Here is a 25,893-nt window from a genome sequence, read left to right as displayed (position 1 = left end):
AAAAGACATAAAATGCAGTTAAATGTTTTTCCTGTACAGACACTCTAGCAACAGTATTTTATTGTTACCCCTGCAGACCCAGCATTAATTTTTCAGAAATTAGAATTCACTGTACGGAATTGTGCATGAAATGTAATAATACACAAGAGAAGTTACAGTATTTGTGTTCTTTGCTACTTAGAACTAATTGTTATGCAATTTTAATTTGACATCTAAGACTCCACACAAAGCACTACTGTGACTGTTTGCTTAAATGGCCCATTCCTATCCCCAAATCTTATATATTTCCTTAAGAAACTCTTCAGAGAAAAACCTTTTTTAGTATGTCCTTTTTCCTTATCTAGTACTATGACCTTCCTATAATAATGACACCCCTGGAAACTCTGGCAATTTGAAAAGTGGAAATATTGCTAATTATGCAAATGGAAGGCACATGAAGATTTAATTTAGCTTTTCTCAACTGTGCCGTTGTACCACCAGAGAAAACAAAAGTGAGTCACAGGAGAAAAAATATGCTAAATGCATACAGCCCTTGAAAAAGCATCAGAGCTCCAATGGAAACAGTGCAGTTGTTTGTTCTCTCTCACCTGCTTCACTGGAGGTGTCACTGTAGTTGCTTGGGGCTTAAGAGGTTGCTGGCTTTTCAGTTTCTGTGCCTGTTCTTGTTCTTTAGCTAACTTCTGCTTCTCTTCCAGAGTAAGTGAGGCCTTGAAAAGGGAAAGTACTGGTAGTAATTTGCAAAAAACGCTTATTCTGACATTCATATTTTTATTTCTTACTAGCACTGTTGTTTTAATACTATGTGGTAAATACAATTATTTACACAAAGGAGAAAGGCAATAAGTGAAATCTACTATTATATTTACCATAGTGCTAGAAAGCACTTCAAGCAAATAAATATAATATTAAGAGCAGCATAATGACAAATTTGGCCAGATCTCAAATAAAACAGATATATCAGCAGAGCCACTTTAGCTTTGTTTCCTTAATATTGGATGTAATAAAAAGTGTTCTTTACAGTTTTTGTTTTTATATGGTTACTAACTTGATCTAGAAATTCAATTGACTGTGGAGTTGAAAATGGAATTTCATTTTAAAACTGCTCAAGAATATTTTGAGGATTTTAACTCCACTTTTGTTAATACTGAAGGATGAAATAATTAAATAATTCCCCCTTACTTTAAAATTAATGCAAGGACTCAGATAACTAGAAAGAAAAATGATAAAACATAGATTCTGGGCAGCCATTTCTATAATTAGTACAAAAAGAATTTTACAATACTTCAAGCTTATGTTTACTGTATTTCTGCTTATATTTTATATTATGCTATATTTTTCCTTTACTTTTTGTATTTAACCACATATTGACTGTTTTCACTTAACTTTGAAAGGTAGAGTAAAAGTTAGTCTCTACTACTACTTAAAATTCTACACTTTATCTTCATTTCTCTTTGTCATTTTATCATAAGGATCCCTATTTTGCTTTTCCTACCTATATCCAGTGGTGAAGTTTCAGTTTCATTTAAATCTATAATTAAGGAGAAAGAAAATGACCACAAATTTATAATCCTAATTGCTGCCTACTTCATACAAACATATATTCAAGGAAAGGCTTACATGTAAATTGAAGGATATGATCTGAACGTTTTTCATGGACCTTCTCATGTGACTATATAAAGAAGTTAGTTTTTCTACTAAAGCTTTAAATATTGTACCTATTTACACAGTCTTTTTCTGAAACCCTATCAGCTTTGGGTTAGACAGATGGAAAAAAAAGAATTACAAAAAAAAAAAGCAAAGCACACCTTTCTTTGTATTGATGACATCTCATTCTCTTTACTATCAGATCCACTAGTGAGAAGGTCAGTCCCATTATTAAATACCTTGTCAATCTGTTTAAGTTCAAAGAAAAGAAATTTCATTATTTGAAATAGTGCAATTCAAGGCTATGTAAATATCAACTAAATGATTCTACATTTCAATGTTCTATGAGTAAGTTACATGTTGTTTCTTACCTGATTGCCTGTACCACTAGATCTTGCCTCTTCAGCCCCACTCATTTGGTTGGCTATGTCCAAGGATCTACACAGTGCAGAGTATATTACAACAAGGCAACTTTGCAATCACATCCATAACATCAATCTAACAATGCAGATCATTCTTCTGCATTTAAATAATACCAAACAATTGCACTGAGAGCAACCACTTTTATATAATGCCTTCAGGAGACTGGCAAATGTTCCTTTGAAAAGTAGTAAACATCTCCTAATAATCTCCCATGGTCTTCATTTCTCCCTTTGAGCAGGGTGACCCAGACTTTAGATATCCCAAATTATTTTGTCTCAGAAATCTCACTTCATATCAGGCTCCATAAAATAGCTCCAAGTACTTCAAAATATCACAGCCTTCTAAAAGGCTGCAATGTTTATGTTTCTCTGATATGGTTTATTTCTCAGCAACTACAGGAAAGCAGCTTAGCACATAGAAGTGGATCTTCTGCCAACTATGCTTATTAGAGATAATTCTCAACTACTGAACTTAGAATTACCTGATTTTTTTTATTGCTATGGCTAGAGTTCTCTAACATTTGCCAAAAAATGACTACTTCTCCAACACAAAACATTAACACTTACTTCTGTTGCTCTTGCATGACATGAAGTTGCTCAAGTTTTGTTTTATGCTCTGCTTCCAATCTATTGAGCATATCTCTTATAACACAAATAAAAGAATTGAACTGGAAAAGAAATACATAAGAAGTTTGGATTTTGCAGTGATGGAATTCAGATAGGTGTAACTTAGCAGGTAATACCTCATAAACCCACAATACACAATGTAAGATAGTGTAGACTTTAAAATAATTTATACTCCACCTCCATTCTCATGCATTAGACAGCAAATTACAAGCAGAGTGCATAGTGAAACACAGAAAAATACATGCCACTAAAAAAACTGAAATGGGCTAATGCAGACAAAACCTCCACACAAGTATTTCCAGATTAATTTTTAAACAAACAACCAATCTATTATTCCTTTTCCCAATATTTCATAGCATCATAGCATTTTATTTGAATACTTATTATGTTAGTAGCTAACTGCTTTTGCAGGGTATTTGGAAGGTGACAGTATTAATTTTGAAATTTTACATCAGATCAGTTAAATACACTAAAAAATAACAAGCTTCAAACACAGAAATACAGTAAAATTGGGAAGGGTTTTTGTATTGTTTATTTTCACAATAGACACAGATATGCAGTAATGAATGAATTTTTTTATGACAACAGTTTAAATTTATTCTCAGATAACTGTCAAGGAAAAGCATGCAGAACAGTTGTGCTCCTACCTGATTGAGATTAAGATTGTTCTCAATACTAAGAGGAATCAGATGGGGCAATACTTTTCCTGCAAGCTGTTCTTTGGTAATTCCCAACTTCTTGTGAGTAAATGTACATTTGTAAATACCTAACACAGAACATCAAAATAGGAGAAAATGTTTAGTAAACAATGTGAACAAACTTGAAGTAGCACACTCACATATGTATTGATCATCTGAGCAAGCACTGTGTTTGTGCGCAAGCAGGGACAAAACGTGACCAAGAGATCTTAAAGGCTAAGTACTGATCCACAACAAACAAGAGGCTTAGCTACACTTCAGAACAATAACATGTCCAAAGTCATACTTTGCAGCTATGAAACCTGGTATTAGTAAATGTATTGTTGTGGCCAATTATCTGAGAGTATGCAGCTCTGAACAGATGATGTGCAAGCAATTTGCCACAAACTGACACACTGCCACTTGAGAAAACAAGCTGCATCAACTAAGGACGTGTTCTCTCCTGCTCACTACAAGTGGCTAGGATTAACTATCATCCTGCTCTCTGATGGGTTTTTTTACAAAAACTGTTAACTAGAAGTTGTGGACTGTTAGACATAGTATCAGAACTCATGCATAATCTTTATCTGTTTCAAATTCACTGGAAAAAAAATCCTGGCAGGCATGAGAGACTGAGTGTTAAGCCCAAAAGTTCTGCAGAGTTTCTGAGAGGAAGAGTCCTCTGCTTAAACAGTCCAGGTTCTGGTGGCAAAACCTGAACATACCAGCATAAAAGACACAGCAGCTTTCCTCACTTTCTATAGTAGTAGAACAGAGCTGTCACCAAGACAAAGACAGTGAAGGATTGTATTATGATTCTGGAAGAAAGGAGAGCCTGCTGATTTCAGCCCATAATTTCCAAACCAGGATTCACTTACTCACTGTATCTGAGTAGAATTCAGAATTAACAGAACTAAAGCAAAAAATAGAGTCCCTTATTCTTAGATAGCAAATAAAAATCAAAGCTGCAAGGGCTAAGGAAAACAGGCAGCTTTAGATCAGTACAGACAAGATGCCTTCTTGCTATTTTGAGCAAATAAAATAATGCAGCCATCATATATGAGTACAGTGTTTAATGAGGGTTACTGGCAGTGCAGCTCAGCTGTTACAACTGGTCTACACAACTTTGGTGTCAGGAGGGGAAAGAGTCACTGTCTTCCACACTTGGCCAAGGAGTCACAACTCTTCCTTGGCAGTGGCTCTGGTCGTCTGGACTCCTTAAGCCCATTCCATTTGCTAAAATCACACACCCAGTGAAAGCCAAGCACCAAGTGGCAGTAGGAAAGCTCAAGTGGGAGTGAGGTATCCCCTCCCAGCAGTACCAAACCATTTGGTTTTGTTAGTCATTTTGGGAGACCTCACCCAGACTGTGTTCCACTTCTGCCCACAGGCACAACTGTGTGCCTAAATATCCAACAAAATGAGTCTAACAAAACCTGCAGTAAGGAACAGCAGATTTGTACACCACCATTTACAGCATCTGCTATGCAAGAGAGGTAAAAGAAGGCAACAGTAATATGTCAAAAGCTCCAGCATCTGAAAGATGACAGTTCATATATACTTCTGAAGAAAACAACCCCTCTGACTCTGTGGAGCACCCAGTCCATGTAAGTGTCACAGTCAAGAACTGCAGTGAGTACTCAGAACTGCACTGGGCCCTGAAGACTAAAAATATATGTACTAGTGCTCAAATGTCATACATAATGTAACTGAACAGGGACATACTCAAGAACCAGAAAGGTTTTAATAGTCATTTTAGGGAAACACTATGCAAACATGTTCGATGGTAACACAGAAAGCTCTTGGATTTACAGTATCAAAACACAAAAGAGAAAGTTGGAAGTATTAGTTACCTAAAATTCCCATGAGCACCGCAGGTTCCTTTGACGGAATTTGTTGTAGAAAAGGTAAAATATCATCAAGTACAAACCATTTATCCAAGTACTCCAAAATCTTGCCCAAACACACCAATGAGTTTACCCGGACCTGTGAAGTACGATAAGAATTAAACAAAGTCTTTATTTATAGGAAGAAAACAAAACAAATTTACAAAACTAGTAAGATAATCTTTGTACTGAAAAATTCAAGACAAGTTAAAAAAAGGTTTTGTATCATGAAAGAAAAATGCTTGTTTTTATGCTCACAAAAACTTGGCTTTTCAGCATGACAAACATTGTCAATGTGTATTACTGTGGAACTCACTTCAGTGATTTTTACACTATTACCAACTATTAACTATTTTTACACTATTAACTATTAACTATTTTTACACTATTAACAACACGGTAAGTTGTTAACAACTTTTAAAATTGTTAGAGCAAAGAAATGATGCTTTTGCACTTTTAAGAAGTTTTTTTAAAAAAATTCAGTAAGAAATCAGAACACAATGATTGGCTTTTCTTTAAAGACACAACATGGTAAAACCCAAAGTAATTAAAGGTTACAACATTTTCTGAACACTAGAGAACGTTACTATGATACTCACAGCAAGAGAAGAAGTTTGCAAACATGCATTTTTAATTCTTGGAATTAATGAATTTTTCATTGATGGGTAATCTATTAAATTGGCAAACGTGGGAATTATGTTTAGGCAAAGCTCCTAAAAAAACAAAACCACACAAGTTTAAAAAGAAACATGCATATTTATTATATAATTAGTACTAATATAACTCAATATCAGTTAGTTTGAAATGTCTTCTTAGGCTTTCCTCCTAAGGAAATATTTAAGGAAATCTTTTCAACTAACCTGCCCTTAATCTATCACACTCACTTAAAAATAGCTATAATAATAAAGCATCATGGCATGTATACAGAATCTTCAAAAATGGATTCTAGAAAAAAGAGCATTCATAAATTCATAATATTTAAAATGCAAGAATATCTTGCATTTTCATGAGGTTCCTTTATATAAAACCCAGCTTTTACTACACCAAATTATTAATCTCTTATATAAATCAACAAATTTCAATGAGTACTATCGATAATACCGCAGTAAAATAAGGGACTGAATGATAAAATACCATGTCAAAACTAACCATCCTTTCGCAACAGAGAAAAAATAAACACATAATTTCAGACCAATCTCAAAAAAAAGAGACAGTAATACTAAGTATATGTTGTAAGTATATGTTGTAAATACGTCAGTAACCAAAGTACTGATGCAGAAAGAAACTCATGACAGATATATAGAAACAAAAACCTTTGTCCCTAATATTACAAAGGCTTTGCAAAGGCAAAGTCACATCTGATTATCCAAAACTGCCTTTCAGAAATATTTTGTTTCTTTATCTCCCGCTCCTGAACATTTTTGGGTAACTGGAAGTTAATTGCAGTTGAATGATTAAAAAAAAAATCCCCAGAAGAACCTTAGAAAGGTAGAGAAAGCTAAGGAGAAAAAAAAATCATGGATATATAAAAAAAAGTCACCAGAATGCAGATTAATATGACTTTACAGCACATCAGGTCTCCTGAGGTAACTGTCAGCACAGATGTTCTCACCAGCAGGAGCTCAGAATCAGCCACCTCTCACTGACTGGTACAGGCATGCATGCCTGCATGGTTTCTGCTGCACAGGCAGTGAAATATAAATGCATATCCTACTTCCTGCTATGATGGCTAGTAGGAATCTAAGATAAGAGCATTAGAACAACAGTCAAGTGGTTACCTTCCTGGAAAACAAGGAAACTAAATTTTACTTTATTAGAAATAAATATTCTTTAATAAAACATTCATCTCTTTCAACATTCGGGCATATTATACAGTTTTATCTTTTTTTTTTAAGTAAACAAACACTTTTTTACAAAATAAGTTTTTACAAAACTTTTTGTGTGAGTATACAAAAAGTTGGCATGTCAGCTGAATGAAGAAAAAAGAAAGTTTTAAATAAAGGCTGCAACTACTATACCTGGATCTGAATTGAAGGTGCTTCCAAGGCTCTATAAACCATCGGCAGAACGCTGTTCTTTATTTCATCTGGTGGAGTTTTGGTTAGAAGCAAGTCCATTTTTTGCAGGAAGATTAACAATATCTATTCAAAGAAAGACAATTCAGAAGCAAAAAGTTTTAACTGCAAAGGATATATTTACAATTTAAAGTGTTTTGTATCATATCAAAAAAACTTCAGAAGTTTTCTTATAACTCAGGAAATATGATCACTTACCATGTTGCTTGCCTGAAGGCATGGAAGACAAAAAACACTTTGACATGTTATTGTAATTTAAAAGCAGCAAATACAAATCAAACAAAATATGCATGTTCTAGACGGATTCTTATAAGAAATAAGAAATTATAATGACTCAGTAAGGAGTTCTTGTTTCTACTTACAAGAACATGTAAATAGTTCTTGTTTCTCTTTATGGTCTTTTGTTAATATACATCCCCAGAAAATTTTTATACACACATCATTGTTACAAAAGCCAAACTTCCAAAAAACTATAACTCAAATTCTGTCTTCAAAGCACTTGATCACAACTCCACATATATAAGCTGCATTTCATGTGTCTAAAATCAAAACAGGGACATAATAAAAACAATATTATGGCTACTAGATGGACAAAAAAGCCTTTATTCTATTTAACATGGAAATTGTGTATCCTAAAATTAAAAAAACCTCAAATAAAATATTCACATTGCATTAAAAACTAGAATAGCACATATGCATAGTGGGATGCATCTTGCTTAAGATTAGCCATCTAAAGGTTAAACACTATCCTAAATCACTCAGCCAGCTCAGTCTCAAATACAGAGCACTATGTAACTCATAAGATTCATATTACAACTCGGACAGGTGCTAGAGGGGATACTGAGCATCCGTTGATAGCAGAACTCCTTTCAGAAAATAGGCTAAACTATTTGGATAAATTGATGGATAAATTATGTTTAAAAGTATCACATTTATAACAAAAAGCCAAGTATTTTATAGGAACACTTATATTTTTGTCTAAAAATATATGGCAATCAATGCTTCTATGTCAAATAAACAGAAGTATTGAAGTGTAGAAACAGAAATGTAGCAAGACCCCATTACAAATTCTCTCCTTTTATTTATTCTGCCTTCTCTTTACAGAGAAGAAAAACAGATTTTTATAGTGCAGCTAATATGTGTTTTCTTGTTGGAAATGTATAATTTCCCAAATTGCACACACCTACATACAAAATCATTCATTTGTTCCATGAACATTGATTCTGACGTAATACCCACATATTTGGGACAATCAGGGTGAAATGGACGAGACCAGTTTTAAGGCTAAATTTTACGGTTTTCTTCAATACATAATCTTTGTCCTAAACTTGAGTTTTTAAGCCTTACATGTTCTCTTAACATCTGCTCTTCTCTAACAACCCTAACCACATAATGTGGATTTACAGTTTCTATGTTTAAGCTTCTAGGATTCTATTTGATGCTTTTTATCTATTTAGGTAAAAATTAAGAAGGTACTGATTCACACACATCATTTAATAAGCAATTAACAGCAGCTGCACTCTAAGTAACAATGCATCATTCATTAATGCGGGACCCAGTACTTGTCAGGGACCACTTCTGAGTAGTGAATTAGAAAATGAATTTACAGCACATCCTATGCTGCCTATGGAATCCTGTAGATACAAACTAAGGGTTTGTCTGCGAAGCTATGTCAGAGTAAGCCAGGATGTTAACATACAGAACACATTACTCCACACTAACAACAAGAATAAGTTAATCTGAATATTCCATTTTCATATTATGAATTCCCTTACAAAAAGACATTGTGAACACTACCTGACCTTCTTCATATTGAATTAGAGCACCTTTCCTATGATGCATTCATTTCCTAATTTGAATATCCTACTAAAGTCAAGCAACAGGCCCCTCATACAAATCTGTAACATCTTGAAAGAGTGTTTGGAAGAAACACTGGCATCTTCCCTGAATGCCCTTCTCCAGGAGTCAGAAGCACACAGAAACCAGACATTTCTGCCTTGTACAAAGATAGATTTCCAGGTGTGACTATCCTCTGGCATTCTGAACCTCTGTAATTTTTTCCAGAATTCCTGATATATTAACTTTGAAAACATGACCTAGATTACTTCAACTTTGCCATACTAAAAAGACCATAGAAATAATAGCTGAATAAGCCATGCAGTACTTTGCATTAAAAATACCAGCATAAGAATAGTGTCTAGATAGTCACAGAAAAGCTTTGCAAAGACCTGTCTTTATGAGTTGACTCCAAGTTTGTATTTTGCTTCCTTCATTTCTCAAGATACAAACCAGCTTTTGTATCCATTATGCTCCAGATGTAACTTTGCTACAAATGTTTTGCAGTAAGGATTATGTCACAAATCTAATGCTAAAGGCAACAGAACACAGATTTACCTTTTAGGATAACACAGCACAAATGAGATGTTCACTGGCTTTTGGTTAGTTAAACATTGACTTTTTTCAAGACAAAAGAACTAACATGAAGCTTCAGTGTACAAAGTATAAACAGCATTAAGTAGTTCAAATTTCCTGAGGTATTCTTAGACAGGTGCCTCCTTCCCTGCCTCCACAGTGTAATGACACTTCTCTGGTCCAGTTTTCTGAAACTCAGAAATCAAAGGTCTGCTATGTTTACCTTGCCCTTTCAGTACTCTGCAGATAAATATTGGCACACAGGAGTGAGCTAGAAGGAATGCATACCTGTCTCTCATCTGCGGAGGCACAATGCCTTACTTTACGACAGATTTCTCAGGAATCATCATGGTGATGACAAAAGGATGCAAATTTTTGCTCCTTTTTAGTAACAACTATGTCTTAATGTTATACATTTAAACAGCACGGAAAACAGCATATTTTACTTATCCATTACATTTGCCAAATAAAAATGAAATTAATTTCACAAATTTTTGCACAGTCCTCAAACAAATGCTACTCTTAATATGAATAAAGAGCACTTCTTAGAGAGTGTCAATGCTGCAATTTTTCCACCCCATGGTCCCAATGTCAGCAAACTGGATAGAAGAAAAACCCAACTCAAAAATCCCCAGGTTCATCTACTGGTAGAATATATGCAAACTGCACTGTACAATCCTGCTCAGATTGCCAAGATATGTGTTAACATGCATAGAAATACATCTCCTACAATCAACCAAAACCAAGTGGTAAATGAAACCTTTTGTGCAAATCCCATCTCATCTATAAATGCAATATACCCTCAGAACTCATATAAACAAGCAAAGGTAGAGGCTCTGAGAATATCCTGGAAAAATTTATTTTGAATGAAGCAAGACTGCCTGGACAACTACAGAGCAGACTGGGCAATGCGTGTGAAGCTGGAAAAGGGAAATAGAACAATTAGTCATTTTTTCAGGGAAAACAAAAACAAATGCAAAAATTGTAATATGAATAATATTAACATACCTGGATTGGTTCTTGCTGCTTAAAAACAGGACCAAGATCAGGTAGAATGAGTTTGATATATTCTTCTTTGGTGCACTCCTCAGCAATTAAGAGAACATTAGGCAAGACAAAGGGTACCATATCCGGATTCACAAACTCAGAAGTCAAGCAAGGCAAAATTCGCTGAATTATAACGCGCTAAAAGAAAAAATACCCAAGTATGAATCATGTACTGCACTGCAGTAAGTTACCATTGTGCCAGTTCAGCAGCTTGAGACAGTAATACTAAGTATATGTTGTAATATAGACAGATAATTTCCAGTTTTGATCTCTTATTGGCACAAAATACTGTAGTTAATTTACACTGAGCTACTCTGTTTAATTTTCTGTTTGCACTCAAAATTAACAACTATGAACATCAACAAAAAGCAATTAACGGTACAGAAAATAGGACTTTGAGCCACACATGAGTTATGACAACCATGCTCCATATGCTTTCTTAAAAATACACTAAGACCCTTAAAAATATCCTATAAACCCTCCAAATTAGTAATTTTTTGTTTCTGAACCCCATCATTCACTGAACAAACACATAATCCTACTATACCTTCCTGCGAAACTCCAGACACATTCCCTAACTAGGATTCTGCTGATGAAACAGCTATTAAAACTGTGGATGTCTACTGTAGCGTTAGACATCCTTAAACGCTCTTGAAGTCAATAAAAAGAAATATATGGTTCAAGGGCATAGTCATTTCCCTCATAAAATATACTTTCAAGACAGAAAAAAAAAATTAAAAAGAATGCCCTAAAGATTATTTGATCAATCAGTGGCTGTCTAAAGTTAGATGAAATACAGGCCACTTATTTTCAAATTCAAAGCACCAACTCTTTCTGATCAAACAAAAAAATTACTAAATAAAAAATAATAGAGTATTGACTATGAAGTCTAAATGTCGCACTGTGTAGTGCAAAACAGAACTAAAAATATAGAAATTTAATGCACTGGTTGAGAAGCTCAGTTATTCTACTATGTACTAAACTACTTTTCTATCACATGTGCATTACAGCTTATATAAATTAAGGTATACCACAAAAGGAAAGAGAGCCAGTCTAGACATATTGCTTAAACTGCACAGGAGAAATATGTAATGACAGGCATTTGCCTTTGACATTTCTGAGCACTGCCAGCACAAGAAAGCACTTAGTCTACTGAGGGAAGGAAGCTTTGCATCATTCAACATTAAAGTACTGCCTTGCTATGAAAAAACTTGAAGCAATCTTGTAGGAAGAAAAAGTGGCAAATTGGCTTCAAAGAACAGTGATGGCATCTAGAAACACAGGGAAAGCCTTTAAGTGGAGAGAAGACAACTCCCTTTCAAACTGGGATGAACTACAACAGGACATGCAAATGATGGTTCCTAATTTGGCTCATTTGCCATTTTCCATTTAAAGTATTATTGATTGCTGAGGATTACTTCCAGAATAAGCAGATTCTAATCTCCCTTTATTTCCTTCTACTCTATTCGGACAGTCTCACGGCAGTCTATTATGGTACAATGCTACAGAATGTCCAGCATTCCAGTGCCAAAATGCTAACAGATGCTCATATATTTTCAAACTTGCTATTACAAGACATCATTCAGACATACCTTAGGTAGTTTTGGCAGAACTTTTGGTAGTCCTTTAAAGAACTGTGATTTCTGCAGGTTATCCCTTTGAAATAATGAATCAAAATACTGAAGCGTCATTGCTCCTACATCATCGAAGAATGGTATCTAAAAATAAGATTAAAAAGTTTTGATCTGGAGGGGGACAACACTGACACTGCTACAATAATTCCAAAATATTATCATCTACCTACCCTTTCAATGCATGACAGTAAGCTTTTACAATGACATGTCTCCAACTAGCAATCAGAAAATTAAATTTTTACATAAGTAGTAAAACATTCAGATACAGGTTGATTATTAAGACAGAATTTTCCTAGCATTTTTCAAAAACTCATGCATGTTACATGTATCTAAGTTAAAACATTATTTCATACACAGTAAGGGGCTTACAAAAATATGTAATGTAAAATAAAAACTTGGAATAAATATTCTTCTAGGAATAATTATGCTGTATTGTATTATATTATATTACAACACAGGATGACCTACATCTGGGCTCCCACCCCTGGAAACTCCAGAAACCCTGGAAACTCTGATATCTCTACCCTATAATTTTAGTGTGCAGATGTGGTAAAAGAGACTCAACATCTTTATAAAACCCTACTGCTTAACACAACCCCTCACAGATTTGTTTGTTGTAGTCCTTCAGAAAACTGAGCTGATACCTAAGAAATATCTACCAATTCCGTCACTCCCATCTTTCAGCATATACGTGCACAAAACCATCACCTGCTCCCTCTCTCCCTTCTTCACCCACTTTTTTCTTCAACAGTTAAATCACTGATTCCTATCTCTGCACACCATCTTTTTACACCACAGCAAAATAATAAAATCCTTTAGCAAAACAAAACTATAAGCAGGAACCTGAAAAGCTATCAGATTGAAGAAAATGGGGCATAAGACAAGGGAAGAACAATGCTACTTTCATATAGGAAAATGAAGCAACAGTTTTGCCTTATTAAAACTTACATTAAATCCTACTTGCAATTAAATTTTGCTTTGTTAGGGTGAACAATTTCTGAATATACTTTATTATTCTGCACACTTAAGAATATATCAAAAATCATAAGCCAAAAGTTAATCTTTATGTTTACTGCCCTTTATCATTTCCTCACTTTCCAATCCTTCCAATATAATTTTAAAGATTGAATTGTATAAAATCATAGCACTGAAAGGATTCCAATTGAATGGAAAGGAATAAAACAGTGTTGCATTGAATAATTTTTGAATAATTGAATAATTTTTCTAAATTCTGTCTCAGCACCTACTTTTTCCCCATAAATAAATGTCAGCATAAGGATAACTTCTGACATCAACTAACATTACATCTAAATGGTTAAAAAATATTTAACATTTCAAATAAAATGCTTCACAGAAAACACTTCAAAATAGCTCTAGAAATCAAGCAGTAATTTCTCTCTTTCCTATGGCTGCTGTATTTTCCATGGACTGACCTTAGTCATTTGATCAGCGTCTGGTCTGACTGCCGGCGCTACGTTTAGGAGGAGCTTCACGTGCTCACGCACCTCCTCGGGTATGTTCTCAAGAGTACTGGAGCTTAAACGGCTCAGCTGTGGAAGTAATTCAAGCATGAACACCATGAAGTCAGAAAACTCTGCATGTAACTATTTCCAATATACAACATTTGTTCTCTTGATGGTTTCTCTATCCATGCATTTGATATCCCTCTCTTCTTGCTCACAGTCTCCTCTGTTTCCCAAGAGCCTACCTGTTTTAAGTCCCATCTCTGTTTTTAAAACTTCCCACTGTAGTTCAGCTTATCAGAGAACACAAACACAATATTTTAAACAGGCAAATGTCATTATCTGAGGTGTTGTCTATACACATTAAAACCCAGTACACACTGTGTGGCAGTGGGCACCCAAAGCACTTACAACAAAGGAAACCTGCATATGAGCAGACATTATGTCAGCTGATCCAATTAACTGTGATGCTGTCCTCTGTTAATTCTCACAGTCCACAAAGAATGTGAAATGGTGATAGCTAAGTGGACACCAACTGCCATGTCAAGTGATCAAATCACTCTAAACCCAGCCCTCTTCAGTGGTCCTACACAAGTAATTTGCTGCCAGGTGTTTCATCCTGTTCATCCCAACAGGTAAGCATTATTTCATGAAACCACATTCAACAGGTTTACCGAGAAATTAGGTGAAAAATGCGATTTTTAGTTTACAAAATTGGTACATGTAACCTCCTCTAAACATATTCTTATTTCTCATATTTTGCTATGATGTTTTTCCTTGTTATATGTATGCAGGGTAAGATACCATTGTCAGATGGTTTATGTTGGAGCACTGATAGTGTTCTCAATATTCAAATCTATTTTACAGCAGTAACTTTTCAAATATGAAAATCAACAAACAATAACCATAAAAAGAACAAATACCTGGTCCAGCTGTCTACTAAAGCTTTTATAAATATCTTGCTTGTTGACCTCAAAAATTGGCTTCCCTTTATTAAACACTGCATACATAACAGCTCCCAGAGAGTACATATCACTGGCGGTCTCACAGCTCACAGAGAGAATATATTCTGGCGCCAGATACTCAGGATTTGGAAGACACAAGGATGGCAAGTTTGGATCCCATTCCTTACAAGGGAACTTTGGCTACAAGAGATGTATGAGAAGCAAAACAAAGTACATTTATCAAGGATTTTTAAAGACCGTTTTCAAAAAGAAATTCAAGCAGCGAAAAATAATTAAGCCACTCAAATTCAATTATGAATCAAACAGCAACACAGTAAGGCAAAACTGTAAAGATTCTCTGTCTAGCTTAGATGCAGTGCAGATCTGAATCCCTGATGCAGTTTTATCTGAATATTAGAGCTGGGAAGTGTAATGTAAAATCAAAGCACTGCTGTAATGGGGAAACATGAGATATGATGGAATTAATTTTCAAAGGTAGCAGCCAGGCACTGAGTAAGTGGAACACACTAAGTTATGCTTGCAAGTCATCCAACATAAAGGGGACCAGAAGTGGCACAGGATCCAGCCTCTGCTTGAAACCAGCACTAGTCCACTGTGACCCCACTGAGCTCACTCAGGCTCTTTTTCTGAGACTATCATATGGCATATATGTCTATGGCATATGTTCTAACTTCTGGCCAACAAAATACAAAGGTGAACATTAAATAAATGGCTATGTACTGGAATGTAAAATCATGAAACTGGTTTCAGGCAAAGACCTGAATTTGAAACTGAATGATGATAAAGACAAAGATTCTTACCTCCTGTTCAGATGGATTTGTTGATTGGATACAAAAATCAAAGCCCATAATTTTCCATGCTCCACTCTTATTCAAGATTATATTTTCAGGAGTAATATTTCCATGGACCATTTTGACACTGCTATGCAAAAATGACAAACCTTCAGAAACCTGTTCATAAAAGATCATTATTTCAGGTTAAATATTTCCCCAAACATCCTGTAAGACATTTACAAAATTCTGTTCTTATGGTCACAGTTAAATTCCTAAGTTAACTAAGAAACAATTTTTCATATTTTAGTCTATGCCTTAAAAATTATGCATGAAGGAAATTAAACACAGATGGGTAATCAACAGGTGAGATTAGCAGTGTGAATTAACTATCATGGCATAAGTGTGATGGTGCATTCCCCTCTCCTCTCAGGCCACGCCATCTCAGAAGAACAAGAATGCTTTATGAAGCTGGTCAATATATTCACCAGACAAAACCTGGGAGCTAATGGTTCTCCACAGAACGTAAAGGAAAGACTGACATATGGAAAAGTCAGATGTAGCATAGACATTTACATGGAAAATAAAAATTTTCTATTTTACATGTCAGAACAATCAAAAAAAGAGTTGCACCTTAGAGTTTCTAGTGTTTATCCTCTTTTACACTTAGAGAGATCAGGGCACTATTGTCTCTCACCTCACAATTATTTGATTTACTATAGGCAGACAAAACTTTGGCAGTGTACTGACTTCATTTAAAAAAATCATTAACACTAAAAGCACAAAAAAAATTATAAAGACAACCTGTACCATACCTGAAGCAAACCATATTTGGTCTCCACGTCATAAAGTTTGTATTCTTTAATGTCTGATGGTAAAGGAGAAGGTAGGTTGTCCCAGCTGCCAAGAACATTAGCTAAACTTGCACAGACTGGTTCTGTACAAAATGCCAAGCAATCCCTGTATAGGAAATGCATTAAAAAATTTCTTGTACATAAATGTAATATATCTCTTGACTGCAAATAAAGAACCATACAAATATCAAGTATATTGCCAAAGCACCTGGTGCTACCAAAAGCCATGTTATATTTCAGGTTTTGAATTCTTTTCATATTATACTAAAGAGAAACACACAAATATCTGAAGTTCAAAAAAATACTAGAATTAGGATATTTTATTCTCTAAAATTCACATAAATCACTAACGATTCACAAAATTTTTTTCATCAATTTTTTTAAAAAAACAATGCTTTCCTTGTCCTGGTCCAGGACAAATTGATCAAGTAATTCTTATTACTATTAAAACTTGTAAAATCAGACTTCTACCTATGCCTAAAATCCACATGTCCCTGACTGAAGTAGTACTTAATGAGGTCAGACAATGATCAGAAACTAAATTAATATAACATAAGGGAGCACCTGAATATTCTTTTACTTTGACAACTGATAGAGAAGATCTGCAAAACACAAATACACTTGTTATATGAACAGCAGTTTTCATGTGAAGTGACTGTTCTCTAATTATTTTATTGATTTTTTCTTCATGAAAAATTAATGGTCTTGCTTATGCATTTTTGTGTCAATTGTTTTTGAAAACAGAAGAAGCAAACTTCCGTACATAAGGACTGGTTGTAACACTGTCAAAATTTCAGAATTGGTCCTATATATTGGAAACCAATAAATGTCTCAATTTCCCAAGCTTCATGCAACACAGACAGAGTCATTCTTTACATCCACATTCTTCACACTGTTCTGCACAGCAGTGGAGGCCCTGGACAGCCATTGCAATTCACTCCTTAATTGTTTTAAAGGGATTCTTTTGAGAAAGCACTACATGGATGGTAGCACACATACCTGCTTTAAGGATCATTAATTCATGAGAACACTAAATACTGCATCAGGATGGACACAGAAAACAGAAACCAAAAAACAGTAACAAAGATATATTTTTTAATCTAAAGTTCTAGGCAAGAAGACAGAGCCTAACTTTTTGATCACTCCATAAAAACATCAGAAGACACACCTCAGCATGAAACTACCACATATCTTTTTAGTATTTCAATTATTAACAAGTTTGACCTTTGAAGTACAATAAGGCCACTGTAACATGCAAACCTCTTACTATCCATCCAAACTTTAGTTTTATCTCCTGCCTCTCTAGAAGAAAAACAAGTGAAAAGTAAAATACTTTGAATGCTAAGTGTCAGCCAACCTGACACAATTTTTTTGCTTGGTTTCCTCCCTCCCATTCTGATAATGACATACCTTTCATGTTTCTATTAATATGGCTAGGGTTATAAAATTTGTTTCTATCACAAACACAAGTCAAAACGAGAACACAGAAAGACAAAGCATTTTCTTTTCAGTCTGACTTCAGCTTTACCACAGAGCTTATCCATTTTAGTTATGGTTAAGGCACAGATAAAAATACCAAGGGAACAGTTATTTCATGGTTTTTATAACAAACTCTCTGATTACTGCTGGTTTGAGGGAATAAAAATATGGCTGTTTATTTTTTACTTCAGGAGGTAATTAAAAAAAGGGCCCAAGTCACAGTATTGGGGGGATGCAGTAAATCTAATTAAATAGCAGAATTTTGCAGGAGGTGATGTCTGCCATATAGGGCAGCTGCCTTAACAGTTTCCTGAATAATATCAACATGAAATTCAGAATAATAAGATAAAAATATTTAAAAAATAAAAGTAACAAATGCAATGTCTAGTAAATTATAAGGGCCAATTCACACTACTACTAATTTTAAAGGGTAGGAATGATATTATGAGTTAATCCACAATTTGGATTTTTTATCCTTTTCTTCAATAATAAGCCAAATATAAAATAATAATGCTTTCCAGTGCTGTTAATGGAATTCAAGACCATTTGTAAATAAACATACTCATATTACATATTTAGTATAAATAAGGAGTTACTCATATAAATGCATGTTAAGAGGTTTTACATCATTATATGTAATACATACATTTATATTTAATATAACTATGTTGGATACCAATAATTTTTAGTAGAAACATTCTATTAATAGCAGAAAAGCTATCTACACACTAGAGTCAGAAAGGTATGGCCTTTCTTTCCATATCTACTTCAGCCCTCCAGGTGCATCAAGTATCTAATTTGCATCATATAGGAGGAATATAATGGGCGACCTGCAAGCAGTTCATTACAACTGTATACTACTTTGGGGAAACACAAAAGAAGAAAAAAGGAAGAAAAAAAGATCAAGTACAGTCTAGCTAGAACACCCATGAGAGATTTCTTCAAGAACAGACACTCTGCAAAGACCTGAAATCCTAAAGCAATCTTACAGCATGCTTGCACAAGGTTAGACACACATATATTCTACATAAACCTTTATTTTATTAATCTTCTCCAAAAACTGTTACACCAGTAACAGCAACTGTACAGGTTTTGTGCTTCTGGTGTTTCTACCAGCAGCTGAGTGTGCTGAGTATGGAAACAAAAACAGCTGAAGCAAAGTGTAAGGCATTACTAAAGACTCACAAACAAGAACTGTGATGTAACTACACTGTTACTTTTATTCAAAAAGCTTAAATGCTTCACAAGAACACCACCAAAGCTTTCTTAAAGGTATCAATCTGGGTGTTTTCTTCTGAAGGGCAAAGTTCAGGGGAAACGTTGCTGAGTCAACTGGAAAGCTGTGACAATTTTAGGAAGAAGGCAGAGGTATACTCTGGGAATCACTTGCATACACTATAATTTGAGATGACCCTAGGCCATTCAGCATGTAATAGTTTATTTACTGTTCTAGAGTACTGAGAGCTGTCTTCAACTACCTAACTGATTTTCTTTAGGCCATTGTAAGGGATATCCTAGATCACAGGTGCAATGACAGCTTTGAACCCCTGTTAACGTGAAATGTGTTTAGCACTGGAGGAAAGATAGATATGAATATGTAAGTGCAATCCAATAAACCTGTCTCAGAGCAGGCATTGCAAAGATGAAGCATTCCTACAGTATTCTCAGCTTCTAGAAATCATTTGGAAGAAGTCAACACAGAAAGGAAAGACATTATAGAAGGAATCTTTATCAGGCTACTTAGGATAGGATCACTTCTGGAAATCATCTAGTCCAACCCCCTTCCTCTTTGGGGAAAAAACCCTAAAACCTCCATGATCTTCTTTGGTATTATCAGGATCAGTTTCCTATTTTAACATAAAAGCTTCATTTTCTATGTTAGATTTTAGTGTGCTGTTATCCCTACAGCTGAACAATAAATCTGTAAGACTAACCAGCTATTGTTCCTAGTGACCAACCTTTCATAAATCAAATAAGCACTAGAAGAACATGCTGAATTTTGTCTTCCTTGATGGGCACCTGAAGGCCTTTTCAACACATATTTAGTTACAACACATACAATTTATAAAAAATCTCTAATCTCACATGTACTAAATACATGTCATACATGGAACAAAATATATGAAAAAGTTTTTGAGAGAAAACTATTTTAAGAGAATTCTTTGAAAGCAAAATTAATTAAAGCACCAAATTTTCATGCTGTAATGGTCATGTGTAGCCTTACAGCTGCAACTGGACTACAATCAAGCAATAGATTATTAATTTGATTCACACCCAAAATGCATTCTGTGGTGGGGGGCGGGGAATATGGGGATAGGGTGAATACCTTGTCATATGAATAAATACACTAAACTTCAATCTCATCAAATGTATGTATTGAATGTTCCAGGCAGTTTACATCCACTACCAAAACAATGATTAAAAGTAACTGTTCTCTACTTTACTACAGCTTACCTGGACTCTTCTAATGGATGCTGCACAGTAAGTAGTCTAGGGTGTCGAAGTCTAGTTAGCTGTTGAACACCTCGTTTTAAGGAATCAATAATCTGATCTTTTTCAAATTTTTGGTACTTGTCTATTAGCTTCTTATCAAAGACAAAAACAGCCACTTCCTGAAAACAAGCAACAAAATTCTCTCAGTATATAACACAGCCAAAATCTAAGCCTACACACAATTATATACAAATGTGGTTTTTCAATCAACACTACAATCCCAGCAATACAATAACCAAACAAAGAAATTGACTTGTTCTTACTTAGTCCCAGTCATGGGAGACCTTACTGTAGATAAACCCTGAAATAGGCATTTTGAATTAAGGTACTAATGTTCCTTTATTGTATAAACAGTAATGAGTAAACTATAACCCCTACCTACACAGTGACAAAGCAGCAGATCCACAGTCAGAAATCAGCCTGATTTTAAGTAGATGAAAGCATTTATATCTACCATGAACAGTTAAAATATTCTGAGTATATATCAAGTGTTGCTTTATTAAAACAAGTCCTGTCTTAGTGTTCTGCTCCAAACTAGTACAATCTGACAAAGGAGTCACAGTAGTCTATTAATCTGATCAGACCATTCACATGATAAAACACTAAGAATTTTGTAATGCTTAAAGATGTGAAAAAACCAAAAACATTAAGAACAGAGAAATTCTCTCCAACTTCTGCAACTGGAGCAGGAGAAAATTAAGAAATCTGTACGAAACTTTGAAATTACAGAGGTCGATGTAAAATAAAAAATTAGATTACATCAGCATCTGGGAAGTCGTTAATGTCGAAATTTATCAACTGATGAAAACAAGGAATTAAAACCTTTCATCATGAAACAGACTTTTATATGCTGCTACAACAGCATTATGAATAATAATAAAGGTTAGAAAGCAGTAGAAAATAATATGAAAATACAGTTTGCAGTCCCAAGAGGAACTCAATGCTCTTTTATTGCACATTTTATAATCATTACTCTAATTAAAATCTCACAGGAACAACTTCATTATTAATTAAATAAAACTCTATAAACTTTCAGAAATAGGCTATCTAAAATATGAAATTCAGCCCAATACACAAAAAATTGATTTTTAGCTATTTTCATTAAGCCCTTAGCAGGTGAATACTTGTAACTAACTCAACTAAGTACACTTTTCCTACCTCTATTTCCTGCCTCTATCCATATCTGCTCCCTGCTCCAGCTTTTATATGTGATGGATCAAACATTTACACAAGGCAGAGAATAGCAATAACAGCGGATGGAAGAAATGCACTGAGCAGCACATGAACAATAACAAAATTTCAAACTAAGACTGCACTTCTGAAAAAACTTCTGTTTGATGACAAGTGAAAAGAATCAAAATATTTAAATCAGCTATGGTTTGAATATTTTCTGATGGGTCTAAGTAAGTTCTATTGGTGCTTGCTGCAATCCTGCATGGTTTGTTTAAACTCATAATTCCCTGCACCTGGCAGCAGAGAACACGATTTGTGCTTCAGATCCTTAACCAGCTGACTCAAGGCCATTAGGTCCCTCTTGACTGTCTGTAGCCTTGTTGTTGGGACTTACCTTCTGATTTCTGCTAGCTTTACAACTGAGCTGGCAAGTGCTTTGTGACCTTACCCTATCTATTTATGATCGCACTTTCTAAGCAGAAGGACAAGTGCCACATTGTGCCAAAAAAAAGTGTAAGTGCATAAAGTCTAAGTTATATCTAAGATGAGCTGAAATACATACTGTGAAAGTATACACCTATATATAACCAGAGTGACTCATAAATCTTTCAAACAGCAGCAGATCAGCTATGAAACAGAACCAGACAAACATATGCACACAGGTAAGTAATTTCCTCACATTCTGTTAGGTTGTAACTAAGTCACTTACACAATAAGCAAGAAAATACAAGGTACATTAAAAAAATAATAACAGATAAACATTTAGAAATCCTAGAAAAGCAGCAAGGCAGGAACCAGGCAGAACTCGGAAAAGAAGAATAAATCTAGAGATATCTACTGTCACCAGAGATGGAATATTTGTAACTGTCCACTGACTCAAAACAGGAACAAAAGTAATCCTGAAAACAGAGATTTCTGATGGGATCTACTGCTGTAACATTAAACCCTCCAAATTTAGTTGTTTTATCTGGCTACAATGACTTAAACTATTAAGTCTATTAGACTTATAAGACAAACTATTGTGTTGTGGTAAAGTGACAACAACAAGGCCTTACATCCTACTTGTCTGATTACAATACACACTGCAAAAAAACCTTGTAGCTTCAACTTAGATATACACACTTGTAATACAGCAAATACGTGCAACTTCACAAAAGTGACTGCTATCACCTTGAAAATGACAGCCAGCCCAAAGAACATTCAGAAGGTACATGGGAGAGAAATAAAAAATGTTAAAGAACATATATTGCAATACAACATACCATAAGCCTGTATTGCTGCACAATTTGTTTTGCAATGGCAAAGTGAATGTTGACATGGTATTACCTAGCTGGTAATATTAATACTTAATGGGAACTGCATGTCAAAAGACCAGCCATCTAAAATTCCATGCAGTACAACTGCTGCTGTATTTTTAATTACATGGCATGCAACTGCACGGATGTTAGTCAGGGTTTACAGATATATTGCAGGACCACAGGGAGCACCTGAACTAAAACTCTGTAAAACTGTTGGTCAGAACACCCATTCAAGGCTTGAAAAAGGTGATTGACAGGAAACTAGTTACATATACTCTGTCAACTATACAGTGAAAGAAACTTGCTATAACTCTCCAGACCTTAAGGATATACCTGCTACAGGTCAAATGCTTACTGGGCACACAGATTGTATAAAACATATCAAAATTACCATGCTTCTAATGTTATTACTGTGTATAGCCGAGTAAGACCAAAAAAAGGCGCAAATGAACAGCTATGTTGGGTAAAGTCAGTAAATAAAAGACGCACAGAGCTCTGCACCAGCTAAAAAATGAAAACATGGCAAAAGTACTTGATTAAACATTGTTCAGACTCTGTCACACAGAATCAGATCACACATTCTTTGCAGATTATTTATTCTATCTATTATATATATCTATTTACTACTGTTTATTTGCCTATGATCTAACAGATTGTATAAACATTTTCCAACTACATTCCTTTGCGTCCATTTCTTTTTGGTATATTTGCAGCAAGCTGTTGCATTGTCTAAGTGACTTCACATTTCTTAGCATTACTTTTAACTAAAGACTATAATTTATTAACACTTCATTTACACTTTGAAACTTGTATTTTCTCCCTGAATTTGAAAAAAGACTTTTCACATTTCTCCAGTGCAACAAAATAATTTTCTGTAATAATAATTCTTAAACTCTGTTTTTTGCAAACCTTCTTCTGAAGTCACAGTCCTATATTCGTTTATACATGTAATTGCAAATGAGTCAAATGCTTGACTATTGGTGCTCTAAACCCTACTACTTTAAAGAAACTAAAAAGGAACAATACTGATCTGAAAGCAGCACACGGAAAGCATAACTTCCTTCAAAACCTCCTCCTCTATCCCATGCCTTCCTGTTACAGTATCTCATAACTTAACATTTCTAAGCTCTCAATTTCTGTACGGTAGCTGAGCAAAAAACTACAGTATGGGTTGCTGACAACAAATGACTACATACTTCACGGTTATTTTAAACTGTAAAAAGTCAGATTTGTTACAAAAAAAAAAAGCTCAAGCTGCAACAAACTGGGGAACCAATCCATGGTAATGTAAACTTACTGTCAGGTCACTTTTAACTCAGATGAATTCTTGATCTTGGTTCCAAATTGTATGCTATGAATGTAGAACCCCTTCTTTCTCTGACAAAAGGCTTAAAGCAAGTAATACTTATATATCTGAGAACAATGTACTTAAATAGCACTGAGTTTTTTGTGTCATTTCACTACCCTTTACATGAGTCTGTCCAGTCGCACTTTAACTCCCACTTACCAACTGCTACCAATCAATTTGTCATCTAATGCTTATAAACACAGGTCTTTAGTTGATAACTCACCTGCTTTGTTGATTTTTTAGTTCCATGAAATATCTTCCAAGCAAGACCATTACCTCCACTGGCAATGTGCCGCCCCACATCGAATTCCCTGGTGACGGGATTTCCCATGACTGCACTGGTGACATCAGCTGTCACCTTCGTGACAGTGCTCTTCAGCTTGTTCAGCATGGACTCCATGGTTTCAGTTTGCACCAATGGCTTATCCTACAGACAAGAAAACAAAGGTTTGCAGTGTTCTCAATTCAACCATTTACTGGAAACTGTCATCAAATAATGCAAAGGATTTGTAAACTGTCCCCTGACAGGAAAGGTTCACACGCTGTGTGTTAGTAACCATCAAATAGAGAAACAAATCTGAAGGAAAACAGACTCCTTTAATTCCAGTGCTCACGGAACTACTGACTTGTCTGAGGTGAAGGATTGCTTAAGTTCCCAGGCCAGCAAAATAATGGATGTGTACTATACAGACAACAAGTAAAAACCAGAAATATTCTTTCCTATGTAGTGCTTTTCAAAATACAAGCTCAAAATTCAGTATTTTGCCCATCAGACTGCTGACATTACCATTTGCATGATCCAACGATTAATGAGCTTAATACTTAAGTGCATGGGAAGGAAACAAGAAAGCATCTTTTTATGCTTTACCAAAATTGTGCAATGAAGCTTTTTTCACATCACCTTTCAAATTTTAGAGCTAAAAGACTGTGGCAGCTTCCAATTTACTTCATCTTCCCCTGTAGTGTGGACTTTCAGAGTTTTCTATATTTTCTTAATAAATCTGACTTGCCTATTCTGCCAGATACAAGTTCTGAAGCCATTTATGCTATTGTTTCTCTGATAATGTATACACAAGAAAGAATGAAGGCAGCAAAGAAACAGCAGAAAAAAAAAAAAAGATATAGATATCCAGCTTCCTTATCTGTGTGAGCAAAGAAAAAGAGAATGCAAGAAAAAAATTATTTCCTGGAATCAGTATTGTGTAGTATATTCAAAAGCAACACTTGGGGATATTTCTTCAGTCTCTCTTTCAAGTAAGATGTAAAAACATCTGTATCCTTCAGTCAAACTTAACCAAAATCAACCACACTGAAATTACCTGGACATGCACTCCTTCTCTCCCTGGTACTATAGATTTGATTCCACTACAAACCAGGACAAATAATCTGATTAGGTTGTAATTGCAAAGACCTGTAATAGAGGTCTGTAAATGTAAAAGAGGTAATAAACATACTAAACAAAACCTCCCTGTGTTATGGGACAATTCCCTCCAGTGCAATTGTGCGTAACAGTATTAGACAAGCCCCAAGCAAATCTTAGTGGAGCACTGCAAGCAGAATAGCTGTGCTGCTCTTTCTCAAATGTTTGGATATGAGAAGCTGTGTCTGAAATCAACAAGACAATCT

General features: G+C 34.9%; 1 protein-coding gene across 2 annotated transcripts in view; it reads right to left on the bottom strand.

Moving 5' to 3' along the window:
* Positions 1-25,893, bottom strand: part of SCYL2 (SCY1 like pseudokinase 2) — a 34,521-nt gene that overhangs the window by 5,875 nt on the left and 2,753 nt on the right. The window contains exons 2-18 of one of the 2 annotated variants that reach the window (XM_064702145.1): positions 24,491-24,694; positions 20,410-20,567; positions 16,438-16,582; positions 15,653-15,802; positions 14,811-15,032; positions 13,858-13,974; positions 12,383-12,508; positions 10,752-10,928; positions 7,530-7,541; positions 7,275-7,397; positions 5,856-5,969; positions 5,224-5,356; positions 3,341-3,459; positions 2,634-2,734; positions 2,016-2,082; positions 1,806-1,892; positions 588-707 (exon numbers count right to left, since the gene is read on the bottom strand). In XM_064702145.1, the coding sequence (XP_064558215.1) occupies positions 588-707; positions 1,806-1,892; positions 2,016-2,082; positions 2,634-2,734; positions 3,341-3,459; positions 5,224-5,356; positions 5,856-5,969; positions 7,275-7,397; positions 7,530-7,541; positions 10,752-10,928; positions 12,383-12,508; positions 13,858-13,974; positions 14,811-15,032; positions 15,653-15,802; positions 16,438-16,582; positions 20,410-20,567; positions 24,491-24,667 (2,148 nt within the window). In that variant the 5' untranslated portion in view covers positions 24,668-24,694. The remainder of the gene's footprint in view (positions 1-587; positions 708-1,805; positions 1,893-2,015; positions 2,083-2,633; positions 2,735-3,340; positions 3,460-5,223; positions 5,357-5,855; positions 5,970-7,274; positions 7,398-7,529; positions 7,542-10,751; positions 10,929-12,382; positions 12,509-13,857; positions 13,975-14,810; positions 15,033-15,652; positions 15,803-16,437; positions 16,583-20,409; positions 20,568-24,490; positions 24,695-25,893) is intronic. The other variant, XM_064702146.1, reaches the window with a different exon arrangement.

This window comes from Zonotrichia leucophrys, chromosome 1A (genome assembly GCF_028769735.1).
Source record: "Zonotrichia leucophrys gambelii isolate GWCS_2022_RI chromosome 1A, RI_Zleu_2.0, whole genome shotgun sequence".
Taxonomy (NCBI): Eukaryota; Metazoa; Chordata; class Aves; order Passeriformes; family Passerellidae; genus Zonotrichia; species Zonotrichia leucophrys.
This window is presented reverse-complemented; position numbering and strand designations above follow the sequence as displayed.